At 40.0% G+C, this 25,090-nt stretch overlaps 1 protein-coding gene across 5 annotated transcripts in view; it reads left to right on the top strand.

The window, feature by feature from the left end:
- WDR7 (WD repeat domain 7) overlaps positions 1 to 25,090 on the top strand; it is a 141,836-nt gene that overhangs the window by 33,226 nt on the left and 83,520 nt on the right. For 3 of the 5 annotated variants that reach the window (XM_053448194.1, XM_053448196.1, XM_053448193.1), the window contains 6 exons: positions 2,150 to 2,919; positions 3,461 to 3,549; positions 7,345 to 7,431; positions 9,882 to 10,000; positions 11,523 to 11,646; positions 17,820 to 17,933. In XM_053448194.1, coding sequence (XP_053304169.1) covers positions 2,150 to 2,919; positions 3,461 to 3,549; positions 7,345 to 7,431; positions 9,882 to 10,000; positions 11,523 to 11,646; positions 17,820 to 17,933 — 1,303 coding nt within the window. The remainder of the gene's footprint in view (positions 1 to 2,149; positions 2,920 to 3,460; positions 3,550 to 7,344; positions 7,432 to 9,881; positions 10,001 to 11,522; positions 11,647 to 17,819; positions 17,934 to 25,090) is intronic. The other 2 variants (XM_053448197.1, XM_053448195.1) reach the window with 1 other exon arrangement.

Below are 25,090 nucleotides of genomic sequence, written 5' to 3'. Positions count from 1 at the left end.
AAAATAAATAAACTTCTAGTTAATAAAGAAAATCATATCCTACATTAACGGTTATATATTATAGGATAATATATATATATATATCCTGTGTATATAAATGTATGTATCTATGTATGTTTTTTATTATTAATACTTATATATATGAGCTATTTTAGAACTCGCATAAAAAAATATCAATTTTTTTAACGCAATAATAATAATAATACATTTTAACCTTTTTAAACATTATTTTGTTTGCAATACCTTATATTTAGTAATAATATTCTTACTACTTTATCATTGGCTTTTTTTAAACATGTAATATTGTTCTAGAACTGCCCGTCAGTCGCATCCTAGTTGTTGTAGTAGAGGAGGGAGAGGCAAGAGGTTATTTTTTTATTTATTATTTTTTAATTCTATTTTTGTGTTTTATAACGTCTGAAAAATGATTTAGCGATAAATGAGTGTAAATGTTTGCCCAGAACCGAAGAGGATTTCCCCACTAGCTCTTATTTATTGATAGAAAATACTTTTTTATTTTCTTATTTATTTAAGGCAGTCGCATTTCAGTATAAACAGTATATTGAATGTAAATTAAATATATTTTTTCTATTTTGAGCCGCACTACGATGACAAAATTCAGTACCTGTACTTTACTTTGCAATTAACAGGGAAAAAAATTGGTCGTTTGGCCTTAAAGTGAAATCTACCGAGTCTTTTGCGTTTTCTTTTTTTTTTATATATAGAGATAGAGAGATAGTAATAGCTTTTTTTTTGTTTTGTTTTTTTTGCTGCTATTTGGATCTGAAACGCGATATTCCGGTAAATCCTATTGCAGCCGCTGCATCTGTGTCGGTGCGAAACAACTTCGCATACAATATTAATCCAACGCTTTAACCCGCGCAGTGCTGGACGGAGATAGCATTGTTGGAGTCCATCAGGTTGGAGCTGTTTTGCAGCTCAATAGAAAGACTTCATGCGCTGACTTCTCCTTTTCGAATTGCTAAGACCCCCCCCCCAGAACGGCAGGCACCCTTTTGTTTACCTCCCCCTCCTCCCCATCTGCTCCTTGCTGTCCTGTAGCGCAGCTTATGAAGGCTTCAGGGGTCAGAACAAACCTAGATTTCTTCCTTTTCTATAGAAAGGCCTTCATGTCCGCGCTAAGCTGCGTTTTCTGCTTGACTTGCAGCGTCCGCGCTCGTTGGGTTGTCCAAGCAGGGCCGACACTGTTAAAAACGCTTTAAAATCTGTAGCCGCACTTATCGCCTGTAAACAAGGCCCTCGTTTGCGACTCTTTATAGATCGCGGTCTCGCCTTTTTTTTTTCTTCTATTTATGTTTAATTTTCTTTTTAATACAACTTATTGTTCGAAATTCAATTTTATGAAATTCTTAGCCCGTTTTTATTGAAATCTTCTACAGTAAACACACCATATACTTTTTGGGGTTATATTTGTGAATGTACATCTTTTACGTTTGGTTCCTTACAGTATTTGCTGCTGTTTCTGTAGATCTTGGGGAATGGCAGCCAAGCTTTAGAAATTAAATTTAAAGGACTGCGAAAAAGTTTTGCAAAAAAACATATTTTATATTTGGAAGGAAAAGTTAAAACCCGGACAAATATGGGTATTTCTCAAACTACTTTTTTTTCTCTTTGTTTTTGATGGATATCATAAGCTGGTACACACATGTTAAAGAATATCAGATTTAAAGTAGTTCACTTCTCATTCATCCTAAAAGATCTTGTGAAAATCGATGCTGTTCTACATTCTCAGATGAACTGTATGTGAATGAATGATGGTTTTATTTGTAGCATACGATACTTGCTTTGTTCTATACTCTCTGCTTATTAATATGAAATCGGGCTGATTCTGACTATAAACCCTCCCGATTCAGGATTTCTGAGTCTGAATTCCCGTTTCCCAAATGAAATTTAGACCGTAACTCTGTAAATTTGGTAAATTTTGAAATTCTTCATTCTTATCTTTTTAAATTTTAAACTGAAATATAATGTTGCTGTTATTTTATTCGTTTTAATGGTGGGTGGGTGGCAGTTTGTGTAAATTTGTATTATAATTTTCTTAAATATGTTCTTTTTTATTAATTTTATTCCCCCCCTTAGTATTCTAAAAAGTAAGTTTTACTTTATGCCCCCCCTCTTTCTCCTACAGGGGAATTTGCCTAAATATTCTCATAACTCCCTGATGGTGCAAGCAATAAAGACCAATCTAACGGACTCGGACATACACCTGCTCTTCTTTGATGTGGAAGCGCTAATTATTCAGCTACTCACTGAAGAAGCCTCCAGGCCAAATACTACACTTATCTCTCCAGAGAGTTTGCAAAAGGCATCTGGCAGTTCTGACAAAGGGGGCTCGTTCTTGGCTGGCAAACGAGCAGCGGTTCTTTTTCAACAGGTCAAGGAAACCATCAAAGAGAACATTAAAGAACATCTCCTCGATGACGACGACGAAGACGAGGAAGCTATGAGACAGAAGAGGGAAGAAAGTGACCCGGAGTACCGCTCCAGCAAATCTAAACCGCTGACGCTGCTTGAGTACAACCTGACGATGGACACCGCTAAGCTTTTTATGTCGTGTCTTCACGCCTGGGGCTTGAATGCCGCGCTAGACCAAGTTTGCCTGGAACGTCTCGGGATGCTTAAACCGCATTGCCCGGTTTCGTTTGGTCTACTCTCGAGAGGTGGCCATATGTCCCTGATGCTTCCAGGGTTTAACCAGGCCCTTTGCAGGGAGCCCGATGGAAATGTAGTCGTAGGCAGAAAAATGTCAATTAGTGAAGGACTCGGAAAGGGCACTTATGGAGTGTCACGTGCTGTCACGACCCAGCATCTCCTGTCACTTATATCTCTGGCAAATACATTGATGAGCATGACCAATGCTACTTTCATTGGAGATCACATGAAGAAAGCTCCCCAGAGGTACTAAGACACGCGCTCGTTATTCTAACCCGCACACTGAAGTGTTTCAGCCAGGCTTTAGGATTTGTTTTCGTTTTACCACCTCTTACACCTCTTACATATCGAGATCCATTTGATTTCGTTCCACTTAACAAGGCAATAATATCCAAGCCCCGTTATTATATCATTATTATGTTTTTAGTTATTAAGCACCAACAAATTAATACATAAAGATACATCAGGAGAAGAGAACTGCTCTACACACCGCTTTATGCAGATAATACCCATAACGGGTACAAAAAGATACTTTTCTTAATAAATATTAATAATATATACCTAGATATCCCAATCTCCCCTATTCAGCCAGAAGGCTGCGGTCTTTGTGCATGTTTGTAGCCTTTTAATTAAGTATAAGATGAACTGTCCTCTCCCCGAAATGCTTTTTTTCACTTTTTTTGACGTAGGTATAGGATTTTGACTATATTTATGTAGTAATTTTTATGGAATTATGGAACCAATTATGGAGTCCTAGACCGGCCAACTATTTTCTCTTTTTCCGTAGGCCGCCGCGATCCGGATCTCCGGAACTATCGAAGGGCAAGGCTTCCCCGCAGCACACCAGCGTTGCGATGCAAGGGCAGATCAAACAAGGTGAGAGTGAATCCTCATTATTATTATTATTATTATTATTTAGAAACTAAAACACAAAGGCCACTAAATTTTACCAACTTTTATGAGATTCACTTTAAGAATAAGACCTTTATATACACTGGTGATGACTAGTGCTTGAACATAACTGACAGGCAAAAGACACTTTGGGGTTCTCTGAAAGCTGTTTTGTGTTAGAAAACTAGTTAGCAAATGTATATAAAAAAAAATGTAAGCAACAAATGCGACGTCCTTAAATGAGTTCAAAAGAGCAGAGACCATTCAAAGTTCATCGTTTTTATCTGTATGCTAGAACTTCAACATATCACACACACCGTATAAAATATATACACACACTTCAGTCCAAAACTTTGGGGTCACTCCGCTGTTACCAAAACATAATTGTGAAAGGATTTTCTAACCATCAAACTTTGATTAGTGAATGCAGGAGTGATGGGAGTGATAAAGGGCCTCTGTGTGTTTATTTATATATATATAAATTTGCATGACATGTCCACTTTAATCCAGGCTTTATGAGAACATTTTTACGTTGTTTTTTTTTTTTGTCTCATAAAATGAAATTATTCCATTTCACTCAATCCCAGTTCAGGAACACCGTACATTATACAGAACCTCGGATATTTAAATAGTCTGTGTAATATAAAGGCAAATAAGTCCTCGCCATCATAAACCCTTCGTCACTGAAGACTACCCTGGAAGCCCAAGCCCTACAGGCAACACGGAGGGAATATGAGTGTCTCTGGGCAGACTAATTACTCTGTCAATCAAGTCATAGACGCTCTTCTCCATCGGGGGCTTCAGATGTAAGTGGGGACCCCAAGCTGACTCGTAAACCCTACAGCTTTGTGGTTAGAAGTGAATAATCCAGTCCTAGCAGCAACAATTCCTCTTACGCAGCTGCAATCCGAAAATGTTCTTTTCTTTTATTTGCATAGTTATGTTTTATACATCATAGATTTTGTTCTCATTAGAATTGCTGTAATCAGCATTTAGAAACTGATTGTCGTTTGCATTCGCGATAATGAGAGGTTCAGAGTCACATCATCTAAAATGTTACAATCTGAGCAACATAACTGATCCTTTCTGGTGTCAACAACAACAAAAAAAGCAATAAATGCTGGTATATCCAATATATTGTCCCCAAACTCAATTTTGTACCAATCTGATCTTAAATTACTGGCTGGGTAGACACATTGGACAAATCCCAAGAGCTTGGTAGCCATGGCCCCGTTAATTTTTACTGAAGAGACTCCATGTGGCACTATATTTATCATTGAGTTATCTTGGCATTAACTTCCAGGTACTTAAAAAAAAAAAAATTAAATAAAATAATAATAAAAAAAAAAATATATATATATATATAATTATTTATTTATTTATTTTTTTTTTTTTTAAATTTGATCCTAAATTTCTGATTTTTCAAACCCTGCCTCCGAGTAATTACACATAACAAGAACTGGAGGATAATCTAAAAGAATGTTTTTAAATAGATAAATGAATAGAAGTTAAATTGACTTATATTGGGACGCTACATGGCTAGTAAATTAACTAGGGTAGGAAATTCTGATTGTATTATTTAAAAAAAAAAAGAACCCACAAAAAATACTAAATTTCTATGATAAAAAAAGATAACTTGGAAAAAAATGTTTCCGTGCTTTTGTTTTTAATAATTTCCAAAACTAATCAAAAACCCCGTTATTGATTTTTTTTTTTCTTTCTTTCTTGTTTTTCTTCCTAAGTTTTGATTGTCAAGCAGACAAAAAGACACAAAGTGGCAACACAAAGTACTTATGTTATTGAGAAAACGGGGACATTGCCATGTAAATTGGGCTATTGTCCCTGCGCGCTACATCGCAGTCATTCCCCTTCTAGCCCCACAAAGGCATTCAGATTTAAAATCAGCATTTGTATTAAAAGAAGGGGGCTGAATGCCAAACGAAATAAGCTCTTATTTTCTGCTAATCGACGGGCGGCGAGGGCTTTGGCCGCTCTGCCCCGCACACGTGCCACCGTGACATTATGATACATTTGCATTGAATTATGAAACGGGGCTGCATGCAGATGTTCCGGGACAACAAAAGCCCCTAATGGCGTGAAAAGCAAACACCCGCTTCACAAAACATTGTTTAACTCGCGCAGGAAGCCGCGTGCCTTGTGATTGTGCAGGAGAAGGATTAATTTGAAGCTGCTTGCGCATGACATATGGTAATTTCTCTATTGGAAGGAAGTGTCAGGCGGTGACCTCTAAATTTTAACATTGACCTCCGGTAGCACAATGTGTTCGCCATAAGGGCCCGGGCTTCCTTTCATATGCTAAGCGAGGCAGAGAGAAGAGGCAGCGGCCCCCCCGTTCCGTGCTTTGGATAGTGCTGCGGAGCTGACGGCTCGGGGAGATGCCACCACTCGGAAAATAAAAGATAATAACAAAGAATACGAGGGATAATGTATCGCGACCACGGCCTGAAGCTCTTAGGCTGCAACTCTGGATGAAAAAGTATGTTTTGTAGAAAAAAAAATACATCTCAATGATAGAAGTGTGCTCCTAACGTTGCACGGAGCCAAGCGGGATATGGTGGTGGCATGGGTACAGGTGGGGCGGATGTTATTGCGTCAGCCTTGTGACCCACATACGATATGATGTCATGTTCCGCCACTTTGCTTCAACAGCTTTCCAACGGGGCCGCGTCAGAGCTTTGCGGTCTATACTTGGGCTCGGCCGGCTGGTCAGGGTAGATCTACTGATCTTCTTAGCTGCCCGCAAAAGCAGGACGACGGGACGGGGGGCTCCTGGGTAATACCCAAAAATCTGTATTGCCCCATGCAATAAAAATGAGTTGTTGGAAGTTGGGGTTAATTTATTCGCGTAGGGTTTTTCAGGGTAGTTTAAGTATTTTAACTCTCATAATAGTATGCATTATACAGGGCCACGCTCAGCCCTTCTCCCAGGGGTCGGCCCTTCATATTACCTAATAGTAGCGGTGAGTCGATATGTTCACCTCTCCTGTAAACCTCTGTTTAGCGGATAAACCTTTTATCCTACTTGCCTTGAGATTCTCACTTCTAGGGGTATTTGGAACCCTCATATAACCCCCCCCCCAATCACTGCTAGAAGTATTACTAGAGAAAAGGAATTTAAACCCTGGCATATCCTAAAAATAAAACCAATGCTAGATAATGTTTGAGATCTTAAAGCTTTCCTGGCAGTACCATTCCTCTCTTTATTAAGGGTTTATCATTAATAAGGGTTAAGGGTTTGTGAGAATGATGCGTAGCGTAACCTTCATACATGTAACTGATCTAACAGTCTAATAGTCAGGGCTATGATCGCTACGTTTAGCGCTCCTGACCTTTTAGACGGCGGGTGACTTAAAGCCCGGCTATGCAGCCTGTCCTGATCAGGGCTACCAAAGCATGGCCGGCATTGGGCTCCGATGACCAGAAGTACCTGTAAACGTGTAAAGGCTGATATCAATGGTTTAACTCTATTAGCGTTATTTTGATGTCGGTTTGATGAAGCCACGGAGTCCTACAGCTTTGTGCCGCGCTTAAATATTAAAGCCACCAACGCAAAGCTCCAAGGGGAGGCCGGCGTCTAGGTTAGGCTTCTTTTTGCTTCCAGCGTCCACGTGAATGTCTCTCGCTCTGTCACTTCTAAAGACCGCTCTCGTCCTTATTTCCGTTCTCAAACGATCTGTGTGTGTTCTGCCTGTTTTCGGTGTTTTAACGACCTGCGTTCCTTATTCTTTCTGTCTTTCTTCTCTTGTCTCCTTTTGCAAGCTGTCGCCCCTGATGCTTCTGCTGGCACTGATGCCAATCCCTCCGGCTCTGAACGCGCTTTACATTCCTGTTTCTCGGTCAATGAAGGTATTCTCTCTCGCTCTCTGTCTGTCTCTTACAATCTGCTGCTTTCTTTGGTTTTCTAACTGCTTGTCCTCGTATACTTTTATCTGTGTGCTTTACAATTTATATAAAACCCAAACTGTTCTTTCTTATGTTCTCATATTGTGTCCAGTGGCGCCACCAGCGTACGCCCCACACCTGAGTTGAAAAGTAATGCTCTGTGTTCTAATTAATATGGATCAATCAGATCATTGCATCTCATTATTTAATATGTCCTCTCCGTTTAGATGAAAGGGCTACTGGAAACCATCAATGGTTTGATGCAGATAAAGTGCTTATGATGATGACCATTGTCCTTAGTTCTTGATAATCAAATCAATCAAAGCTACAAATAAACCATGAAATGTCTTGAGTGGGGGTTCTCAATTGCTAGCTCTTCAGCCATTGTGAAACTTTGTTGGAAGTCGCTCTGATACGCAGGTAGTGAATTCCATATGTTCACTGCTCTTCCTGTGAAGAACCCTTTCCTCTGCCTCGTCCGGGTCTTCTTTTCTCCATTTACTTTAAACGTTAATGTTTCATGTTTTGCACCCTTTAACGGTACATTCTATTCCTCAAATGTAACAGGTAGTCATCACCGTAATCTTCCGCATAGACCCCTGAATGCTATAACGTTTTTTTTTCTGTAATCTCGCCATTTTGCATGGCCATCTCCGTTGGCTGAGCGTCATGGGAGGTTAGGTTTCAATAGAACGTAAGTAATCCTTGTTTGGCTGCTTTCATCCGGCCGCGGCAGGGCCGCCCGGCGCTGGATATCGTTACGTATCCAGTTGAATTCCGTGCCGTTCCCCGAGTGTTCTTCATGCTGCCGTTTGCACCAGGAATCGTTGAGCTCGCGGACGCAGCGGGGTCTGGGTTTTGTAGATAAGTACACGTTTGATTCCTTAAGCCTAAGATGCTCAAGATCGTGGCGGCTTACCCAAAGTGTGCTATCTCGTGTCATCATCCTGGAACTAAACGCTCCTTATCTTATCGACGACGGACACCCTCGACACAAGATTCACTAAGCAGGGATAAAACTACTCTCTAGTCTCTATTTTATACAAAGATTTAAATAAAAATAATCAAGACATTATTGCGTAATATCATATGAAGAGCGTAATAACGGTGTGATTGCTACGTAAGGATCCACCTTGAAGGAGCAATTTTTTTAAAAATATTTTAATTATTGCCAATAATTGGTGAGAACCCTGCAAGTTATTGGTTTATCTGTTTTGGTCCCAAATCCTGTCATCTAGAGGAAAAACTGCTAAAAGTGTTGAATTTAACCCAGAAGCGGTCGATCCAGGACAGTGTCATAGTGGCCCTTTCTAATATCTCATCGTAATAATTACACCCGTTTGCTCCTACGTTTTAAATGGGAACCAACAACAACAGCAACTTAATAGAGAGAAGATAACTTAAAAGAGGAGAAAGTGTCAAGCGAAACAAGATTTCAGCGGATTCTGCTATCGGATTCTGCTTTTAAAATTTTTTATTTGCTGTCCACATGGTCGGCCGTGTCCTGCGCAACAACTTGGTTGGCTGGCTGATTTGGGAGATAAGGGGATCATCCCTAACCTGACTGCTTACCTATTCCCCTCTCTGAATGGATTGATATCGTGGTATTAGTGCTGCACTCGCTGTTATTGAACACCAGGAGGAGCACTAGGACAGGTCTGCGCTTGAGTAGACACGCACCTTTCTCTTAGCTCCGTCTGGACCAACAAAAGACCCTTCCCCTGCCAAAAAGGAGCGGAGGGCAGGGGAATGGGTCGGACGGAGAGAAAGAGAACTGCAAAGGCACATATGCACAGACGATGAAGGGGAGTGTGAAAACCTCTAGGACACAGAGAGAAGATTGAAATAAAGGAGAAAGGGAAAAAAAAATAGTGAGAATAAAAGTCTAGACTGGTTGCTATCCGTAGGAAAAACTAAATGCGATGGAAAAGACGTAGTAGGTGATCCTAGATGTTAAGCTGTAATTGCGCCCATGTGTTAGATTTTAAAAAATATTTCCCCAATGGGACAGTCATACCAAAAAGCAGGTGTAAAGAAGTCATATCAAGTATTTGTGTCCTCAAACGCCCAACAAAATTACCCGCTGATTACCCCGGTAATAGATGTCGTTACGCTGCAAGCTCGATTTAAGGTGTTGTGCCCATCATGCACTCGGGGTACGCGTACTCATCACCCCCACTCTGTCAATGGAACAATATATATAAATTCAGAGAATTTCTTCTGGTAGATTTTATTAAGATTATTAATTGTAAATATGAGATTGTTGTATTAAGCTTTTTTTTTTGCTCAAAAGCACACGCCTTTTAACATATTAATATTTCTGCATGAACATGCGACCCGACAAACACGTGCTCTTACACGCTTCTGGGTACAGGTTTTGATCGTGCGCCATGTTTCTTATTCTTGCCGCGCAGGATGGAGCCAGTTGGCGGCCATGCACTGCGTTATGCTGCCCGACTTGTTGGGACTGGCCAAGTTTAGACCCCCTCTTCTTGAAATGCTCGCACGGAGGTGGCAAGACCGGTGCTTGGAGGTAAGAGCCGTAAAGTGATTTACTTATTGTGCATTTGCTTTTTTTAATAGTTACAGTTTATCTAAAGAAGTCTTTTTAAGGTGTCCTTGACAGACATACCTGGGAACGGTCAACGTCATCCGCAACTGTATACAAGAAACAAAAACTGTCTGCGCTTCTTACCCTAATAAAGTTGGCAACAAATATATAAACATAATATAAATGAGAGGTTTTGGTTATATGAATTGGATTTGGGTCCCATGGCTGATCATCAGCTCACCAGGGCAGAACGGGTAGATGGAGCGGTGTTGTCCACTTCCTGGTGCCACCTGCTTTAATGGCCCAACGAGTTTGAAATAAGCAGATGTTCTTCGATACTTTAAATTGTGCCCTAATAAGTACTATACGTCTTTGAGCCTGACCGCGATATGTATGGACATCCACGTTTATATGTAGAGGTAGTAAACCCGGTGTAATTATCTTCCAGGCCTTCGGCTGCCTCCAGCTAGACGGTCCCGCTCTGAACACTCTAGAACATCTCAGTTTATTTAGAAACCTCTCGGCGGTCGTTAAAGCTCTACGCCGCTCCATTCTGTGTAGTCGGCGGCGCGCTCACATATTTAACCCCAGCGCAGGAAGGATTACACGTGATACACGGCTCGGTAGCCTCGACATCGCACCTATTCTGCGGTGACAAAGAAATTGTTTGTCTGCAGATCCGAAGACCGATACGAGCACCGCGCTTCGGACGGATGGAATTTAGACCACTTGATAGCATAATTGGAAATCAACTACTTGTTATCTTGTGGGAACATCGCCATGTGCCAAAACAAAGTGATGTTCTTCTCGGGGAAAAGACAAATCATTTTAATTGGCTCATTGAGAACATTGCTTGTCTCCTTTCCCTCTCCTCCTCTCTTTCGCCCCCCCCCGATTTTTCTCTTTTCTTTCTTTTTTTCCCCCCTCCCTTTCTCCCTCCCTTGTCTTTCTCACTCATTTTTTTTCTTTCCCTCTCTCTCTCTCTCTCTCTCTCTCTCTCTCTCTCTCTCTCTCTCCTCTGCGTTCGCAATAGATTATTGAAAACCTTGTTATCAAAGCCTTTCTTTATGCATAAAGGCACATTTTCAAATAATCCAACCTTTCTCAATTAAATAAATATTCCAAGCAATCTCAGAGTAACATGCGGCAGTACCGGTGTGTAACATGCGGCAGTACCGGTGTGTAACATGCGGCAGTACCGGTGTGTAACATGCGGCAGTACCGGTGTGTAACATGCGGCAGTACCGGTGTGTAACATGCGGCAGTACCGGTGTGTAACATGCGGCAGTACCGGTGTGTAACATGCGGCAGTACCGGTGTGTAACAGCAGCGTTGGGCATTGCATGTTTTGAACTGATCTGGGCTTAAATTAAGTCATACCCGGGTCTCCTTGATGCGCCCCTAGGATCGGTTCCCGGAAGGGCATTTCTATGCTTGTCTCTATTGTTTTATCGCTCTCACAATGAAAGCTGAACCTCACGTCTGGAAACTTTTTCTGTTCCAGGTTAGAGAAGCGGCCCAAGCTCTTCTTCTTGCAGAGCTGAGGAGGATTGGGCAAACGGGACGCAAAGAAACCATCGATTCCTGGGCTCCATATTTGCCCCAGTATGTTGACACCATTATGTCACGTAAGTGTGTTTTGCAACATGCCAATATTTCTCTTTTTTTCCAACGTCGAATTACACAGCGCTGTACAATTTAATCGGGGCAGTTAATACATACATAACAGATATACATTAATACATACAGACACATCAGGAGTGGAGAACCCAGCCCTTGAGCTGCCATCTAGCTTTATGGTACTTTATACAAAGCTCCTGGGAGTGATGGGATTTCTAGTGTATAAATGGTTTTTCCTCAACTAAATGTGCGGACAGACGAGCTTGATCATGTTTATGATGCCATGGACTAGCTCAGCCCTTCTTGCAGGAATAGCTCACTGGAATTGGCCATTCATAATACTTAGTGAATATGGTGAGTTCAACTGTCCTGCAGTCTCCCTGGTTGGTGAATACATGCTTATACCTCCGGCACAAGCCCCAAACTCGACATCACTTCTCCCCTGTCCCAAGGATGAAGAATGGTCCATACGGTTCACATTATGGATGGGCTTCTCTTCATCAGGATCTGGCGGACCTGTCCATACTGTGCTAGAGGGAGTTATTGATGAGGCTCGGCAGAACCTATGAGATAATATTTCAATTGGTGAAGACCCTTTCTATGTAGACCCAATCCACATATTACTACAACAATAAATAACCCCCAAATCAAAGAAGTTGTTGAGAAAAGAATAGCCAGGTCAATATCCTAACTCAAAGGTTTGCTTTAAGATTGTAACCTTTTGAAATTGTAAAGCTTTTAATCACAAGCCCCCTTTTTCACTGTGATGCACTAGATATATGGAAGACGTCTATGATATACACTGCCATTCAGAAGCAAAGACTTTTCTGGCTGTAACATACGGTAATTGCAAAAGGCCTTTGTTAACGATTAGCATTTAAAACTTAAAATTGGATCAGCGAACTCAACGTGCCGTTGGAACACAGGAGTCATAAACGGCTCCCACACTTCAACTCAGGGCCATGTGACGGTGTCAGCGGTGACGTCCTTCCCGCGATTGGGGGACCAGGGAGAGGACGTCACCGCAAGCGATGCCATTTTGGTGGAAGTTCATGCCGGATAATGTCCATGGAGATGCAGACGAACATAGAAGATGTGGAAGTGGTAGGCAGAGAAGATAGGGAAACATTTAGGGAGCATGAGTGAGAGTGAATGTGGGCACCGGCCAAATTGAAAATGATCTAGAATTTTCGGCGGAACCTAAGGGGCAGGAAACTGGAAAATTTGTGAATATTTTGTGGCCCGTTTACACATGTGTAATATATAATATTAATATGTATATAATATGCATATATTACTTCTTCTTTGTACATGCATACAGACACACACATGGATTATGGGTTTTTTTACTTAACCGGGTAATTTGCAGCTTTATACAGAGCAAAGGAAAATCAACTTTTTCAGACCTGATACTAATCTCCAGCTTCAGTCCATCTAATCCCTTCTTTTTGTTTATATTAGCTTCTTTTTCTGCTGGCTTGTTAAAATTACCATTTCATAGACTTCAGAGTAAGCTTTTCGGGAATCCTCTGGAGCGCCGATGCCCGCCAGCCCGGCAGACAGAGCGGCACGTTCGCTTCTGTCTTCTGCTTTTTACCTCCAGACGCCGGGATGGTAAATGGCCGCTGCACCTTTAACGGAAAGCAAAAGGTTATCTCGCGCTGGCCTTTGTGTGTATGCGCCGATGTGGATGCAGGCAGCTAGACAGGCAATGTGTGGAGAGAGGCCGGGGAACTGGATTTGGATCGATACGAGTGGTGTGAAGTGAATTAATGTGAAGCAGGCAGTCTGTCTGCCATAGGCATTGCAGGGAATAGGAGGCAGTGCCGGTCACTGGCCGCCGAGAGCTCTTTCCTATAAATTCACCCCTTCCTACCAAGAATGCTTTCGCAATGTGCAACATTCAGGCCCTCAATCCATTAGATCTTTTCCTTTATTATTTTTTTTATATTTTTTTTTTATTTGGTCTAAAAGCTTCCTTCCCAGGCTTATAATAATCTGCTCAAACATATGAAAAATTCCTTAAAACCAGCAGCCTTTTGGGTTAACAAAGCAGCATTAACATAATTGTAAATATACATTTTTAACCCCTTGGGTTGTCCTTAAACCCATTAAAAACAATGCATTGTGAGCCCGTGCATGTCATGAAGGGGTTAAATATAAATTTCATTTTTCCATTAATAGAAATATTTATATGTATATATATATATATATATATATATATATATATATATTTAAAAAAAAAATATATATATATATATATATATATTTTTTTTTTACATAAATACTCTCCCAGGCAAGGAAATTTAAGGAAATATCACATTATGACTTATATATAATTATATTATTATATATTATTAGATAATTTATGTATATCATTTTTTTTCAGTACATTTTTTTTTACAATAAACTAAAGAGATCACCCCGGTAAAGGCCCTTCGCTCGATTTTATTAGTCTTGCGCGCTCATTAAGCGATTCTGATTTCTAACCCCCCAAAAAAGTATTCTCTGTGTATGTTGTGCCTTATCAGGGACAACAAATGCTGAGATATATCTCAACTTGCATTGATCAGGATACGACGCGAGTCATTTTTAAGAGACCGCAATACAAATAATCATTAGCGGTATCCTCTTGGGTGCAGTCGGGGCACGGAAGGTTAGGGCCGCGTTTCAGGTTATTACCTGTAAAATATAGCGAGTTTATATTTCGATTGCCTGAAAATGTTAACGACCAGAGATGAGACGCTAAAGCATGTAATCCCACGATGTGTCTCCTACTAGACGCTTAAAGGCCTTTTGTAATGTTTTAAAATGAAAACCGTTGGTTTTAACGTTTTTATGGAAAAAAGGCCATCCCGAGTGCCAGAGACGTAGAAATGCGGGGAGATAACGAGCTCTCGTTTCTGTTGAATACAGGCTGATGCCTTGGAAGATGTTATGGCTTGCAGGGTAATAGATGACATCCCGGCTAATAGTGGAACAATCTTCATTACTCTGCTATATTTTTTGATCCGGAAAAGGGGAAGGGGTTAATTAAGTTCATTCTCAGGTTAGAAAGTAAGGATTCTGAGTAATAGAAACATCGGATTTTCCAGCAGATCGGCCCCATCCGGCCCCGTCTAGTCTGCCAGTTTTTATTGGTGTAGAGACTCAAACCTTAAGCAGTCGTTGGTCTTAGATTCAGGAGCCATATGTCTATCCCATGCATGTTTAATCCTCTACCACTTCTGCTGGGAGGCTGCTCCAAGGATCCAACACTGTCTCAGTAAAGAAAAACTTGCTTACGTTACATGTAAGCCTCTGACCCTCTAGTTCTAGATTCTGGTTCTAACATTTCTCTTCCTATCAAATAAACGTCTCTCCCATGCTTTCTTAATGAATTAAGATTTTTTTTTAGACAAAAAGCCTCCCAATGAAGCGTACCCCTGGCTTGAAAAAGGGTTAACTTGTACATTTTTTTTTTAAATCCTTACCATGAGAAAGCCTTCATTGGCTAGGAAATTAAAGGCATTTAGGAAATTGCTCTGAAGTGTTGGTCTAGGCGTTAATCGAATTCTTGGTATGGTTAATTCCCTTAAAACCCAGATAAGAGGGACGCGTTGCTATCGTTGAAGTGTGGGGACCGCAAATCAATTGATTTGCTCGGTGGCAGAATGCGCGAGTGGATGCGTGTGCAGGAACTCCGTCTCCCAAGACATTTGTTTATTCCTGCAGCTCTGCAGCATGGAACCTCCCAGGGCCGTCTTAACAGCATTGTAGGGCCCGGGAAAAGCAACGCTCTGGGGTCCCTACCAACCAAAATAACCTAAAAAACATGGATTAATCAACAGAATCTTTTTAACATTAAAAGCCTTGGACAAACACAAAGATTTCAACATATAACTGATAATTAATTGGTAAACCGTACAGTAGGAGTTAATAAAATAATATTAAATAAATGTTTGTGAAAAGTCTTTGTTTTTCTGCCCTCCCCAGAGGATATATGCCATGTACAGATATATGATATCTGTACATGGTATCCATACTCTGCAGTGATGGACAACAGCGAAGTCATTTACCACGTGACCCAGGGCTGGCGCAAGAATTTTTGCCACCATATAGTGAGCCAGACACAGACGATGGTACAGCCTGACTCCTATCATTATATATTGAGCCAGACACAGACAATGGTACAACATGACTCCTTATTATATAGCAAGCCAGACATTAGATGTTAAATACCCAGGTCTTGAAGGGATTAGAAGTATCATATGACACATGCGTTTGATAGGGTTTAGTGCGCCCTCAGTAAAACTCCACGCTAGGTCATCACCTATGTTGCCCTGAAGGGGCCCCTGTGCGACTTTGTAGTTTGGGCAGTTATTGAGTGGGACGATTAGTGTCCATAAAAGGGATACACTTTTGGAGAACAAGTTGACATATTTTATGCAAAACGACAGTTGGGGGAGATTAAGAACAAAGATCCCTGGGCTACATGCTTACTAGTGCTCACCTCCAAATGTTTGCTCGTGTTTAAAAATATCACCACCTTGGCATGAAAAAGTTTTTTTTAAATTTAGTATCTTGTTTAAAAAAAAAAAAAAAAAAAAAAAAGATGCAGATGTAGGAAGTGTGTTTTTAGGTTGTAGAGATTTGTACGATGTCTCCAGGTCACCAGGGGCATTCGTGGTAATATTAGGTGGGGCAGGTTAAGGTGGAATAGAGGGAGTAAGAGAATGGTTCCCATCAACAACAAGAGAAACCTGAAAAGTACTTTGTAAGGTTATATTGTTTCTAGTTCAATGCACATGTATCCTATGATAAAGATCACACGGAATATCCACAAACCTCATTTCTATTTTTATTTTTATCATTTTTTTTCCATTGTTCTCAGGAAAACCATTTCCCAGCAAATGTCTGTTTTTTAGACCCAATTTAAGTTGCATACATGATTTATTCTTTTCGATAAATACCCCCTGCTGTATTTAATGATTTTATGCTAATGTATCGTCATCGGACGTTCGCTGTAAATTCTGCTTCTTTTCTGCATATTACACTGGATCAGAATCCAATGGATGTTTCATTTGTTTGCTGTCGACACTTTGCCTAGATCAAAATACTCCTTATACATTGTAACAAAGGAACATGGGTGAGATCGCTGGAGGTGGCGGCTCATTTGCTTAGCGCGCCTTCGGTTATTACTGGTTCAGTGCAAATAACACTCATCTGTTCCGTATGTGATCTTCATTAAATTGGCAGCGTCGCTATTTCGTTCACTAAACTTATACGGTGGTGGTCACTGCGAGCTCTTTGATACTCATTCTACTAAAACCAAAAATAAAGCCCTTGCCTGACAGAAGTTGCAGTCAGGCTGCTAAAGCTTCCTCCACGATCCCACATTTCTTGCCACTGATTGGCATCTTGAAGCTATTGATCAGTGGCAGGAAACCGCTTCCATTGATTTGAATTAAAGCGCTTTTTTGCCACTGATTGACAGCTTCAAGCAGCCAATCAGTGGCAGGAAAGTGCTCCCATTGAAATCAGTGGGAGGGCTTAACACATGCGCACTGGAGGTGAGTATATAACATGCGGGGGGATATATTCAGCCAGGTGCACCACCTACACAACATTGAGCTGGGGGTGGTTTAAGGGGCAAATTCTACAGAATACCCCCACCCCCCGTTAATTTGCAAAAACACAAATTTAAAGGGACGACGCAGCTATTATATGAATTAAAGGGCAAATGATTTGTGGAATTTCCCTTTAAGTTATCTCTCCCTGGATTGTTACTGATTGGTTGATTGGTTCAGGCAGGCTTTGTAGGGGTGGGGCAAGTAGAAAGGGGCAGAACTTCAGGACAGTCTCTTCTTCAGAGGTCTTTGCTCCCTTTGTGGTAAAATGTTACTTTCTAAGCTTGATATGTCCAAAACCATTAAGCCGACAGCAAAGCAAAAAGTATAAGTTATGTGTATATAGGTAGTTTAAATAAAATAATGCTAATAAATAGCGTGAAGGTGACAGTTAACAATTGAGTGCATATAACGTGCATATTTTACCTCCCCTATTATGTTGCGGACTCTCGTTGGTTGGATTAAGCAGCCTTTTGGACCGGCAGCTATTCATTAATAGGCCGTTTCACTTATTTACATTCTAATATCTTGGGATTCTTTGTTTTCTAATGCTTTTATTTAACCTGTTGCAGCCGGTGTGACCGCAGAATCGATTCAGACCGGGAGCGCGAGTCCTGAATCGGTTGGGTCAGAGGTCAAAGTTCAGGAGGAGGAACATGATCTGGTGGATGATGATATCACAGCAGGTAACGCTCACGACCTCCTTCTAAAGTATTATTATTATTATTTATTATATATGGTCAGTGATTCTCGTCTGCATTAACCCCTTCAGGACCGGGATTTTTAAGCTAGGGTGTCGCTAAAGGACCGGAGCCGTTTTTGTGTTTTTGCCATGTCTTTCTTCAACTGTAATTTCTCTCTTTTCAATTGGTGCACCCACACAAATCATATATTGTTTTTTTCAGCACAAGTAGGGCTTTCATTTGAAACCATATTAAGCTGGGTAGTACATTGTTTTATTTGAAATAAACTGGAAAAAGTGGGGAAAAAATGAAAAAAACGCATTTTTTTACAGTTTAGTATACATACAAATTGTACACACATTGAACCAATGGGAAAAAATTATCCCAAATATATTCATTAAGTTGTCCTGATTTGGAAACCACCCAACATGGCCAGGATTTTCATCTATTTTGACCAGTATAGGGCAAATATTGCAAGTCATGCATTACGTTTTTGAAATGTAATTTTTTTCAAATTTGGCATGGTAGTCTAATAACTGCAATAGTTGTCACAGATACTGATTATCCCCCCAAAAGTATATGTTTATGAACAGTAGATAAGTCAAGGTGTACAACTAGGGTCATTTTGACACTTTTCAAACAGGGATTTTATCGCCAATTGCTGCCAAATTTTGAGGTATTTTTATATTTTTTTGTTTTTTTTGCATATGTTGCAATGTTGCTTTAGATTTTATATTATATTTTGTATAGAATATGTGCAGCTGCAGAAAAAAACACCAAATTGTGTTCACCAACATCCCCCGGTTCCAACAAGGCCTCACATGCATGGTTCATGCATTTTTTGAGGAAGCTATGAGGGCAAAACTGGAACATGCGCATTTTCGTTTTCACATTTGGAATTTTCAGAAATTGGTTTCCTGGGCCCATATCCCATTTGGGAGATTTTGGAAGCCCCCCAATGTAAATTACCCCAGAAAAGTATATATTTATGAACAGTAGACAAGTCAAGGTGTTCAACTAGGGTAGTTTTGACAGTTTTCAGCCAGCCATTTCTTCACTGAAGTCTGCCAAACTTCACAGGGAAATTATTTTATTGCGTTTTTAACGCATACATTTCAATGTTGCACTGAATTTCTTGCACACCATAAGTGCAACAGTGGAAGAAAGTACCACATTTTGTTCACCAACATCCCATGAGTCCAACAAGGCCTCACATGCATGGTTCATGCATTTTTTGAGGAAGCTATGAGGGCAAAACTGGAACATGTGCATTTACATTTTTTTAAATATTTTTTTTATCAGATTGCTTGTAAGTGACAGGTTTAGGCCGCTGACATCAATCAGGGAGACCGATCAATAATCAGCGACTTAAAATGTCACCGACAAGTGATCAGGTAATAATTATGATTTTTTCATTTATTAATAATTTGTGTTTTTTCATAATTACCCTAGATGACCCCTCTCTCTTTGTAGAGCAGGGTCATCCGTGGGCTGCCATAATGATCCGATCACTCCTATTGGCCAGGAGCGATCTGATCAGCCCAGCATTTGACCTGGAAGCACCCTGGACTTTCAGGTCAGTGCTGTTATTTTTTTTATTATTATTTTATTAATTTTTTTAAATTAATTTATTTCTTAATTTTTTTTATTATTATTATTTTTTACATTTTTTTAACTCTTTCAATGCTGATGCTCCATTGAAGCACAGCATTGACTGGTATTTAGTCCCCACAAGCTTGTGGGGACTAATATTAACCCTTGCAATGCTGCGATGGGGGTCATACACAATCGCAGCATTGAAGGGGTTAATTGAGGAAGAGGGGGTAGGGGTTAACTGAGGAAGGGTGAGGGTGGGGGGGCTGGTCTCCACACTCATGTGGAGACCAAAGAACCCTGTCTCCCTGTCCCTGAAGCTGCCTCTGGCAGCTGGGACACAATCTCCAACAGACTGGAGATTGTAGGGGAGGAGTCTCTCTGATCAGTCCTACAGGACTGATCAGAGGACTTCTGGGGGCTCGTTTTTGCTGTTGCTGGTCTGCCTGGGTTTCCAGGCAGACCACCAGCAGCAGAGCCCCCTACAAAACGGGAATTAACCCCTTCAATGCCGCGATTGCGGCATTCAATGCCGCGATTGCGGCATTGAAGGGGTTAACGCTGCACCGACGCTCTCATGGAGCGATCAGGCAGCAGGGGGGTGTTGGATCAGGCCCCCACACTTGTGTGGGGACCCATTCAACACCCCCCCCTTCCCTGAAGCTGCCTGTGGCAGCTGAAACCGCGATTGCAGATCTTTCTGCAATCGCTGTTTCTGCCTACAAAATCACTCCGTGGGAGTGATCGTAGGCTTGGGGGCGGGTTTAGAGAGGCTGTGCTGTCTGCCCAGGACTCCTGGGCAGACAGTAGCAGCAGCGCCTCCACGATCACCGCGATCGTGGTGATGTGGGGGCGTTTTTTGGAGGAGACGTACCTGGTACGTCCCGGTCTACCGGTGACCAGTAACCAGGAAGTACCAGGTACGTCCCGGTGCTGAAGGGGTTAAGCATGGCATCATGGAGCCCGTCGGCCGGACCTCAATCATGTCTGGTTTCTCATCAAGTTGTTGAATGACGTAAACGTTGTATGCAAAAGTAGTTTTTAAATGTTGTAGGTATTGCGTTCCAAAGCCAAAAGGCGGACTTCTCGATCGATAGCCTGTTGCTGCGGCCATCAGTATTGGTTCGTGTCAGCCGAGAGAACGCGTAACAAACTCCTTTTCTTACAAGGATTTTACCTTTGGGGGGGAAAAAAGGAACTTCTAGCGGTCTAATGATCTCCCCAGACAGCTGAAAAGTCTTCATTATTTGAATTGTGTTTCTTGTTAAAAATATTTAACTCTTTGCACGTCATATACAAAGATCTAAACTTTTCTCACGTATTTATTGCTCCTTTTCCGCACATCCTGGTTCTTATAATGTAGTTCTTTCTTTGAATCATCAGACAAGTATGGAATAGTCTAGAACTTTTCTAGAATAAGACACACAATCAGTGTAATATTCTTTGCTATGGAATAAAATAAGCCCGGGGTCGTTTGTAGCCCGCTTAGGCTTAATGAAGCACTTTCAGAAGGGGTAGCAGGGTAGAAAAAATCAGACCAGGGCTCCTCCGGGACAGATCCTTTCCTGCTCCCTTACATTGCTTATTAGAGTATGATGTCATGTCCTGGCGGTCCATGCAATATGGCTACTAGTGGGGGGCAAAAGAGACAAGATCTGAATTATCCTTGATATAGTTACTTATATATTTATTTGCGTAGAGAAATAATGTTTACCCTAAAACAATATGTGCTGCTGGAATATAATGGGTGACGTATCGTTAGACATGTGATACTCCGAATTTAATGAAAGCCAGCAACAAAATAAATGTCTCCAAACAGACCCCCTCTGCCAGGTCTTATTCTTTTGTCTGTTTAACTGTTTCTCGGGTTCGTCCGTGTTTTGTCCTACCAAAACTGTTCTAGAAACATAATGGGAAGCAACAATGACATAATTTAATTCCAGATTTAATTTAATTCCCAGAATTTTAAGGGGACGATCCTAGAATAACTTGAAGGGTGTGTGGGGGGCTGCTTTGCTGAATAGACCTGATACTCCAAAGAATATAAAACCAAGGAATAGATTTGTGAGAATAAATCCAGGCTCTTAGAATATAATTTCTGTCTAATTCTATCTATCTCTCTTTTCTCTCTCTCTCTCTCTCTCTCTCTCTCTCTCTCTCTCTCTCTCTCTCTTTTCTCTCTCTCTCTCTCTTTTCTCTCTCTCTCTCTCTCTCTCTCTCTCTCTCTCTCTCTCTCTCTCTCTAATCACTCTCTTTTCTATCTATCTCTTTATCGCTCTGTTTTCTATCTCTCTATCTATCTATCTTCTCTCTATCTCTCTCTATTGTGTGTGTTCACTCGCTGTATCAAAAGATAAGGACGTTTCTGCTTATTACAAGTTATAGAGGCAGCATTCAATATTCTATATTTAAGGCATTTTCTTCTATATTAATATAAATATATTAATAGGAGGAATACTTGCTTGTGAAAATAAATCTATAGAAACATTTAAAGAAAAAAATAATTTAAAAACTAGCAATGTATGTCCTGAAAATGCCTTGTTTTTTTTGTTTTTTTTTTACACGGCTCATGTATTGGTTAAAGGATCTTAATAGAGAGCTGGTTATTCACGTGTTGGCGGCCCCCGCTCTGTAATGAATTGGCCTAACCCGTTGGGGTAGAAAAGACGGATGAATCCGGGGAAAGCTTTGATAAATAGACCGCAGGTCAAGGATAATTAATCAGAAAAATAACCCAGATGATCTTTGTTTAAGAACTAGAACCATTGTAACCTTTGACCTTTTATTAGTTGAAGTTGGACATGATTTGATTGGTTGAAAACAAATTGCAAACGTATCCATGCTGTTACCGAGATCGAGATTGTTGATGAACTCGCCAGGAGGGCTTTAGTAAGGATGTACTGGGGGTCAAAAACATCCCTGTTCCCGGGACCAATCCTCATAAATGTTATGTTTAGCCCCCCTAATAAATACCCCACCGCCATCATACCCCAGCCATGTCGCACGCGGTTTTATCCAATGCACTTATGACTCTTATGATTACTTTATGGCTAGTGGAAGTTTTGTACTCCAGCATTAAGACGGTTAAATAATGACACACGTTTGGAACTTCAGCATTAAAGAGGTTAAACGATCACGCACAGTTCCTTGGTATCCAGTCCTGAGAATTTCTAACAAGAAGACAAGAGCTTTATAAAATTTAATTTTTGTTTTTTTTTTAAGACTTTAAAGTGTCTTTTAACAGATTTCTGCCTCGTGTGAAGCTCATCATAGTTTTTAGCCTTTTTGGAAACTTGCTTTTGGCACCTGTGATTAAACATATAACAGTTTTAAAGCTATAAAATGAGCAGAATGCCGCATGCTTGCAGAGAAAATATTTATTTTGTAATGTAACGCCTTGATAATGTTTCTGATTTAATTTCTCCATCGCCTTTCCGGGACTGCATCTTCCAGATAGAGGACTACCTTATTAAAACGGCCCTCCAAAAGATTGCCCCCGCAGCACTTTGCCCCAAAACCCATCATTAATTACACCGTAGCTTTTAAAGCTTTGAGTATCTGGTTTTCGCACATAAATAGTCCTTAGACCTTATCTGGAACAAGGGAACCATTTGTTTTCTCCATGAGAATACGTGTTATTATGCCTTTTTAAGTGCCAACGTGCTTATAATACAACATTCAATACTCAACGAGACGTACTCCACCGCTTCCACGGCAAAAGGACCAGAACTGTGCCATGAATATAATGTCAATGCTGCGACATTTTACCCGTCTCAGAAATAAATGGCGGAATATACTAAAAACACTCTAATGTCATAACTAAATCTATCCATATGTACAAATCCTTAAGTTACGAGTCTAGAATGTGTGATCTACCAAAGCACGTTCAGACATTTTAATACATCTTTATCTAAACTTAAATCATCCTCTGTCAGGCTTATCTAAGTGGGAAAAATGGGGCTTTTTAATCGACATTAGTAGACCTTTAGAATAGTGTTATTCCTGCCATATGCTAGAATTAGGATTTCCATTTATTACATAATATATATATATATATATATATATATATATATATATATATATATTTTATATATACATATCATATATATGTGTGTGTGTATATATATATATATATATATATATATATATATATATATATATATATATATATATCCTGGTGTCAGTAGCTAAATATACCTTTAGAGAATAGTGTTATTCCTGCCATAAACTAGAATTATGATTTCCTTTTATTACATATTATTTTATATATATATATATATATATTATATATACATATCATATGTATGTATATGTGTGTATATATGTGTATATATATATATATATATATATATATATATATATATATCTATATCCTGGTGTCAGTAGCTTAAAATACCTTTAGAGAATGTTATTCCTGCCATAAACTAGAATTATGATTTCCATTTATTATATATGTGTGTGTATATATATAATATATTTAATATATGTGTGTGTGTGTGTATATATATATATATATATATATATATATATATATATATATTGTGTATATAATAAATGGGGAAAAAAAGGAGAAAATAAAAAATGATGATCTGAGATTATGATCCAGCCATCCAAATGTATCCTAGAACCAATTGAAACTAATTGCATTTATCTTTAAATGAATAGTCTTAACAGAACAGATGGGAGGCTGTCGGAAGAAAAAGGGAGAACCCCCCCCCCCAAGACTTGATTGAGAAAATGTCAGGCTTTGCCCGGCTGTCTTGGAGATACGATGCAGCTCTTTGCCGTATCTGGCGTTCTCTAAAGCTAATATCTATTGATCGGCTCGGCAGCGGAGAGCCGCGGTGCGGTGGCCAACGAGAATTTCTTCAGTCCAACTTAAGGTTCACCAAACACTTTCGTTTATCCACATAATTTTTTAAAAGGATCACTTTCACATTAATCCTTTTAAGGATTAATGCATTTCGGTATAGAAGAAGAAGAAAAAGAAGAAGAGCTGAAGACGGTTACAGGAAAACCGCTTAATTGATGCTACCGTATGACATGCGTTTATAACGGGGCAGGGGGGGGGGAGTCTGTTCGTTTTAAATATTAATATCGTCCAGTCTTTGAATTTTCTATTTTCTCCATTAATTGCTTGGGCTTCGGAATGTTGGGTCTAGTCTAGAATAGCGTTCATTTTTTATTGACATATTCTATATGTCCAAAGAACGTTGAATAGTTTTACGTTTGCCATATCAGATGGATAGGAATAAGGAGTTCAGTAACGGAGACGTTCGTTCTGCTGAGTAATTTATAGCTTTAGCTTTAGGGACACGATAACTTATTGTTTTTGGAAGAAATGTTTTCATAATAAATTTTGCCCGTGACACACGTTTTTTTATTTTGGATGCTTTAATTCTAGCCCATGGTTGTGTAACAAAAAAGAAAGAGCACTGATAGGTTGAAAGCCTTTATTACCATAGCAGCAGAAAAAGAAAATACATGTCAATGTTTCTATGCTATATATATATATATATATATATATATATATATATATATAATATATACCGGTGTGTGTGTGTGTG

Source organism: Spea bombifrons, chromosome 1 (genome assembly GCF_027358695.1).
Source record: "Spea bombifrons isolate aSpeBom1 chromosome 1, aSpeBom1.2.pri, whole genome shotgun sequence".
Classification (NCBI taxonomy): Eukaryota; Metazoa; Chordata; class Amphibia; order Anura; family Pelobatidae; genus Spea; species Spea bombifrons.
The sequence above is the reverse complement of the archived record's forward strand: the minus strand, read 5'-3'. Positions and strand labels throughout refer to the sequence as shown.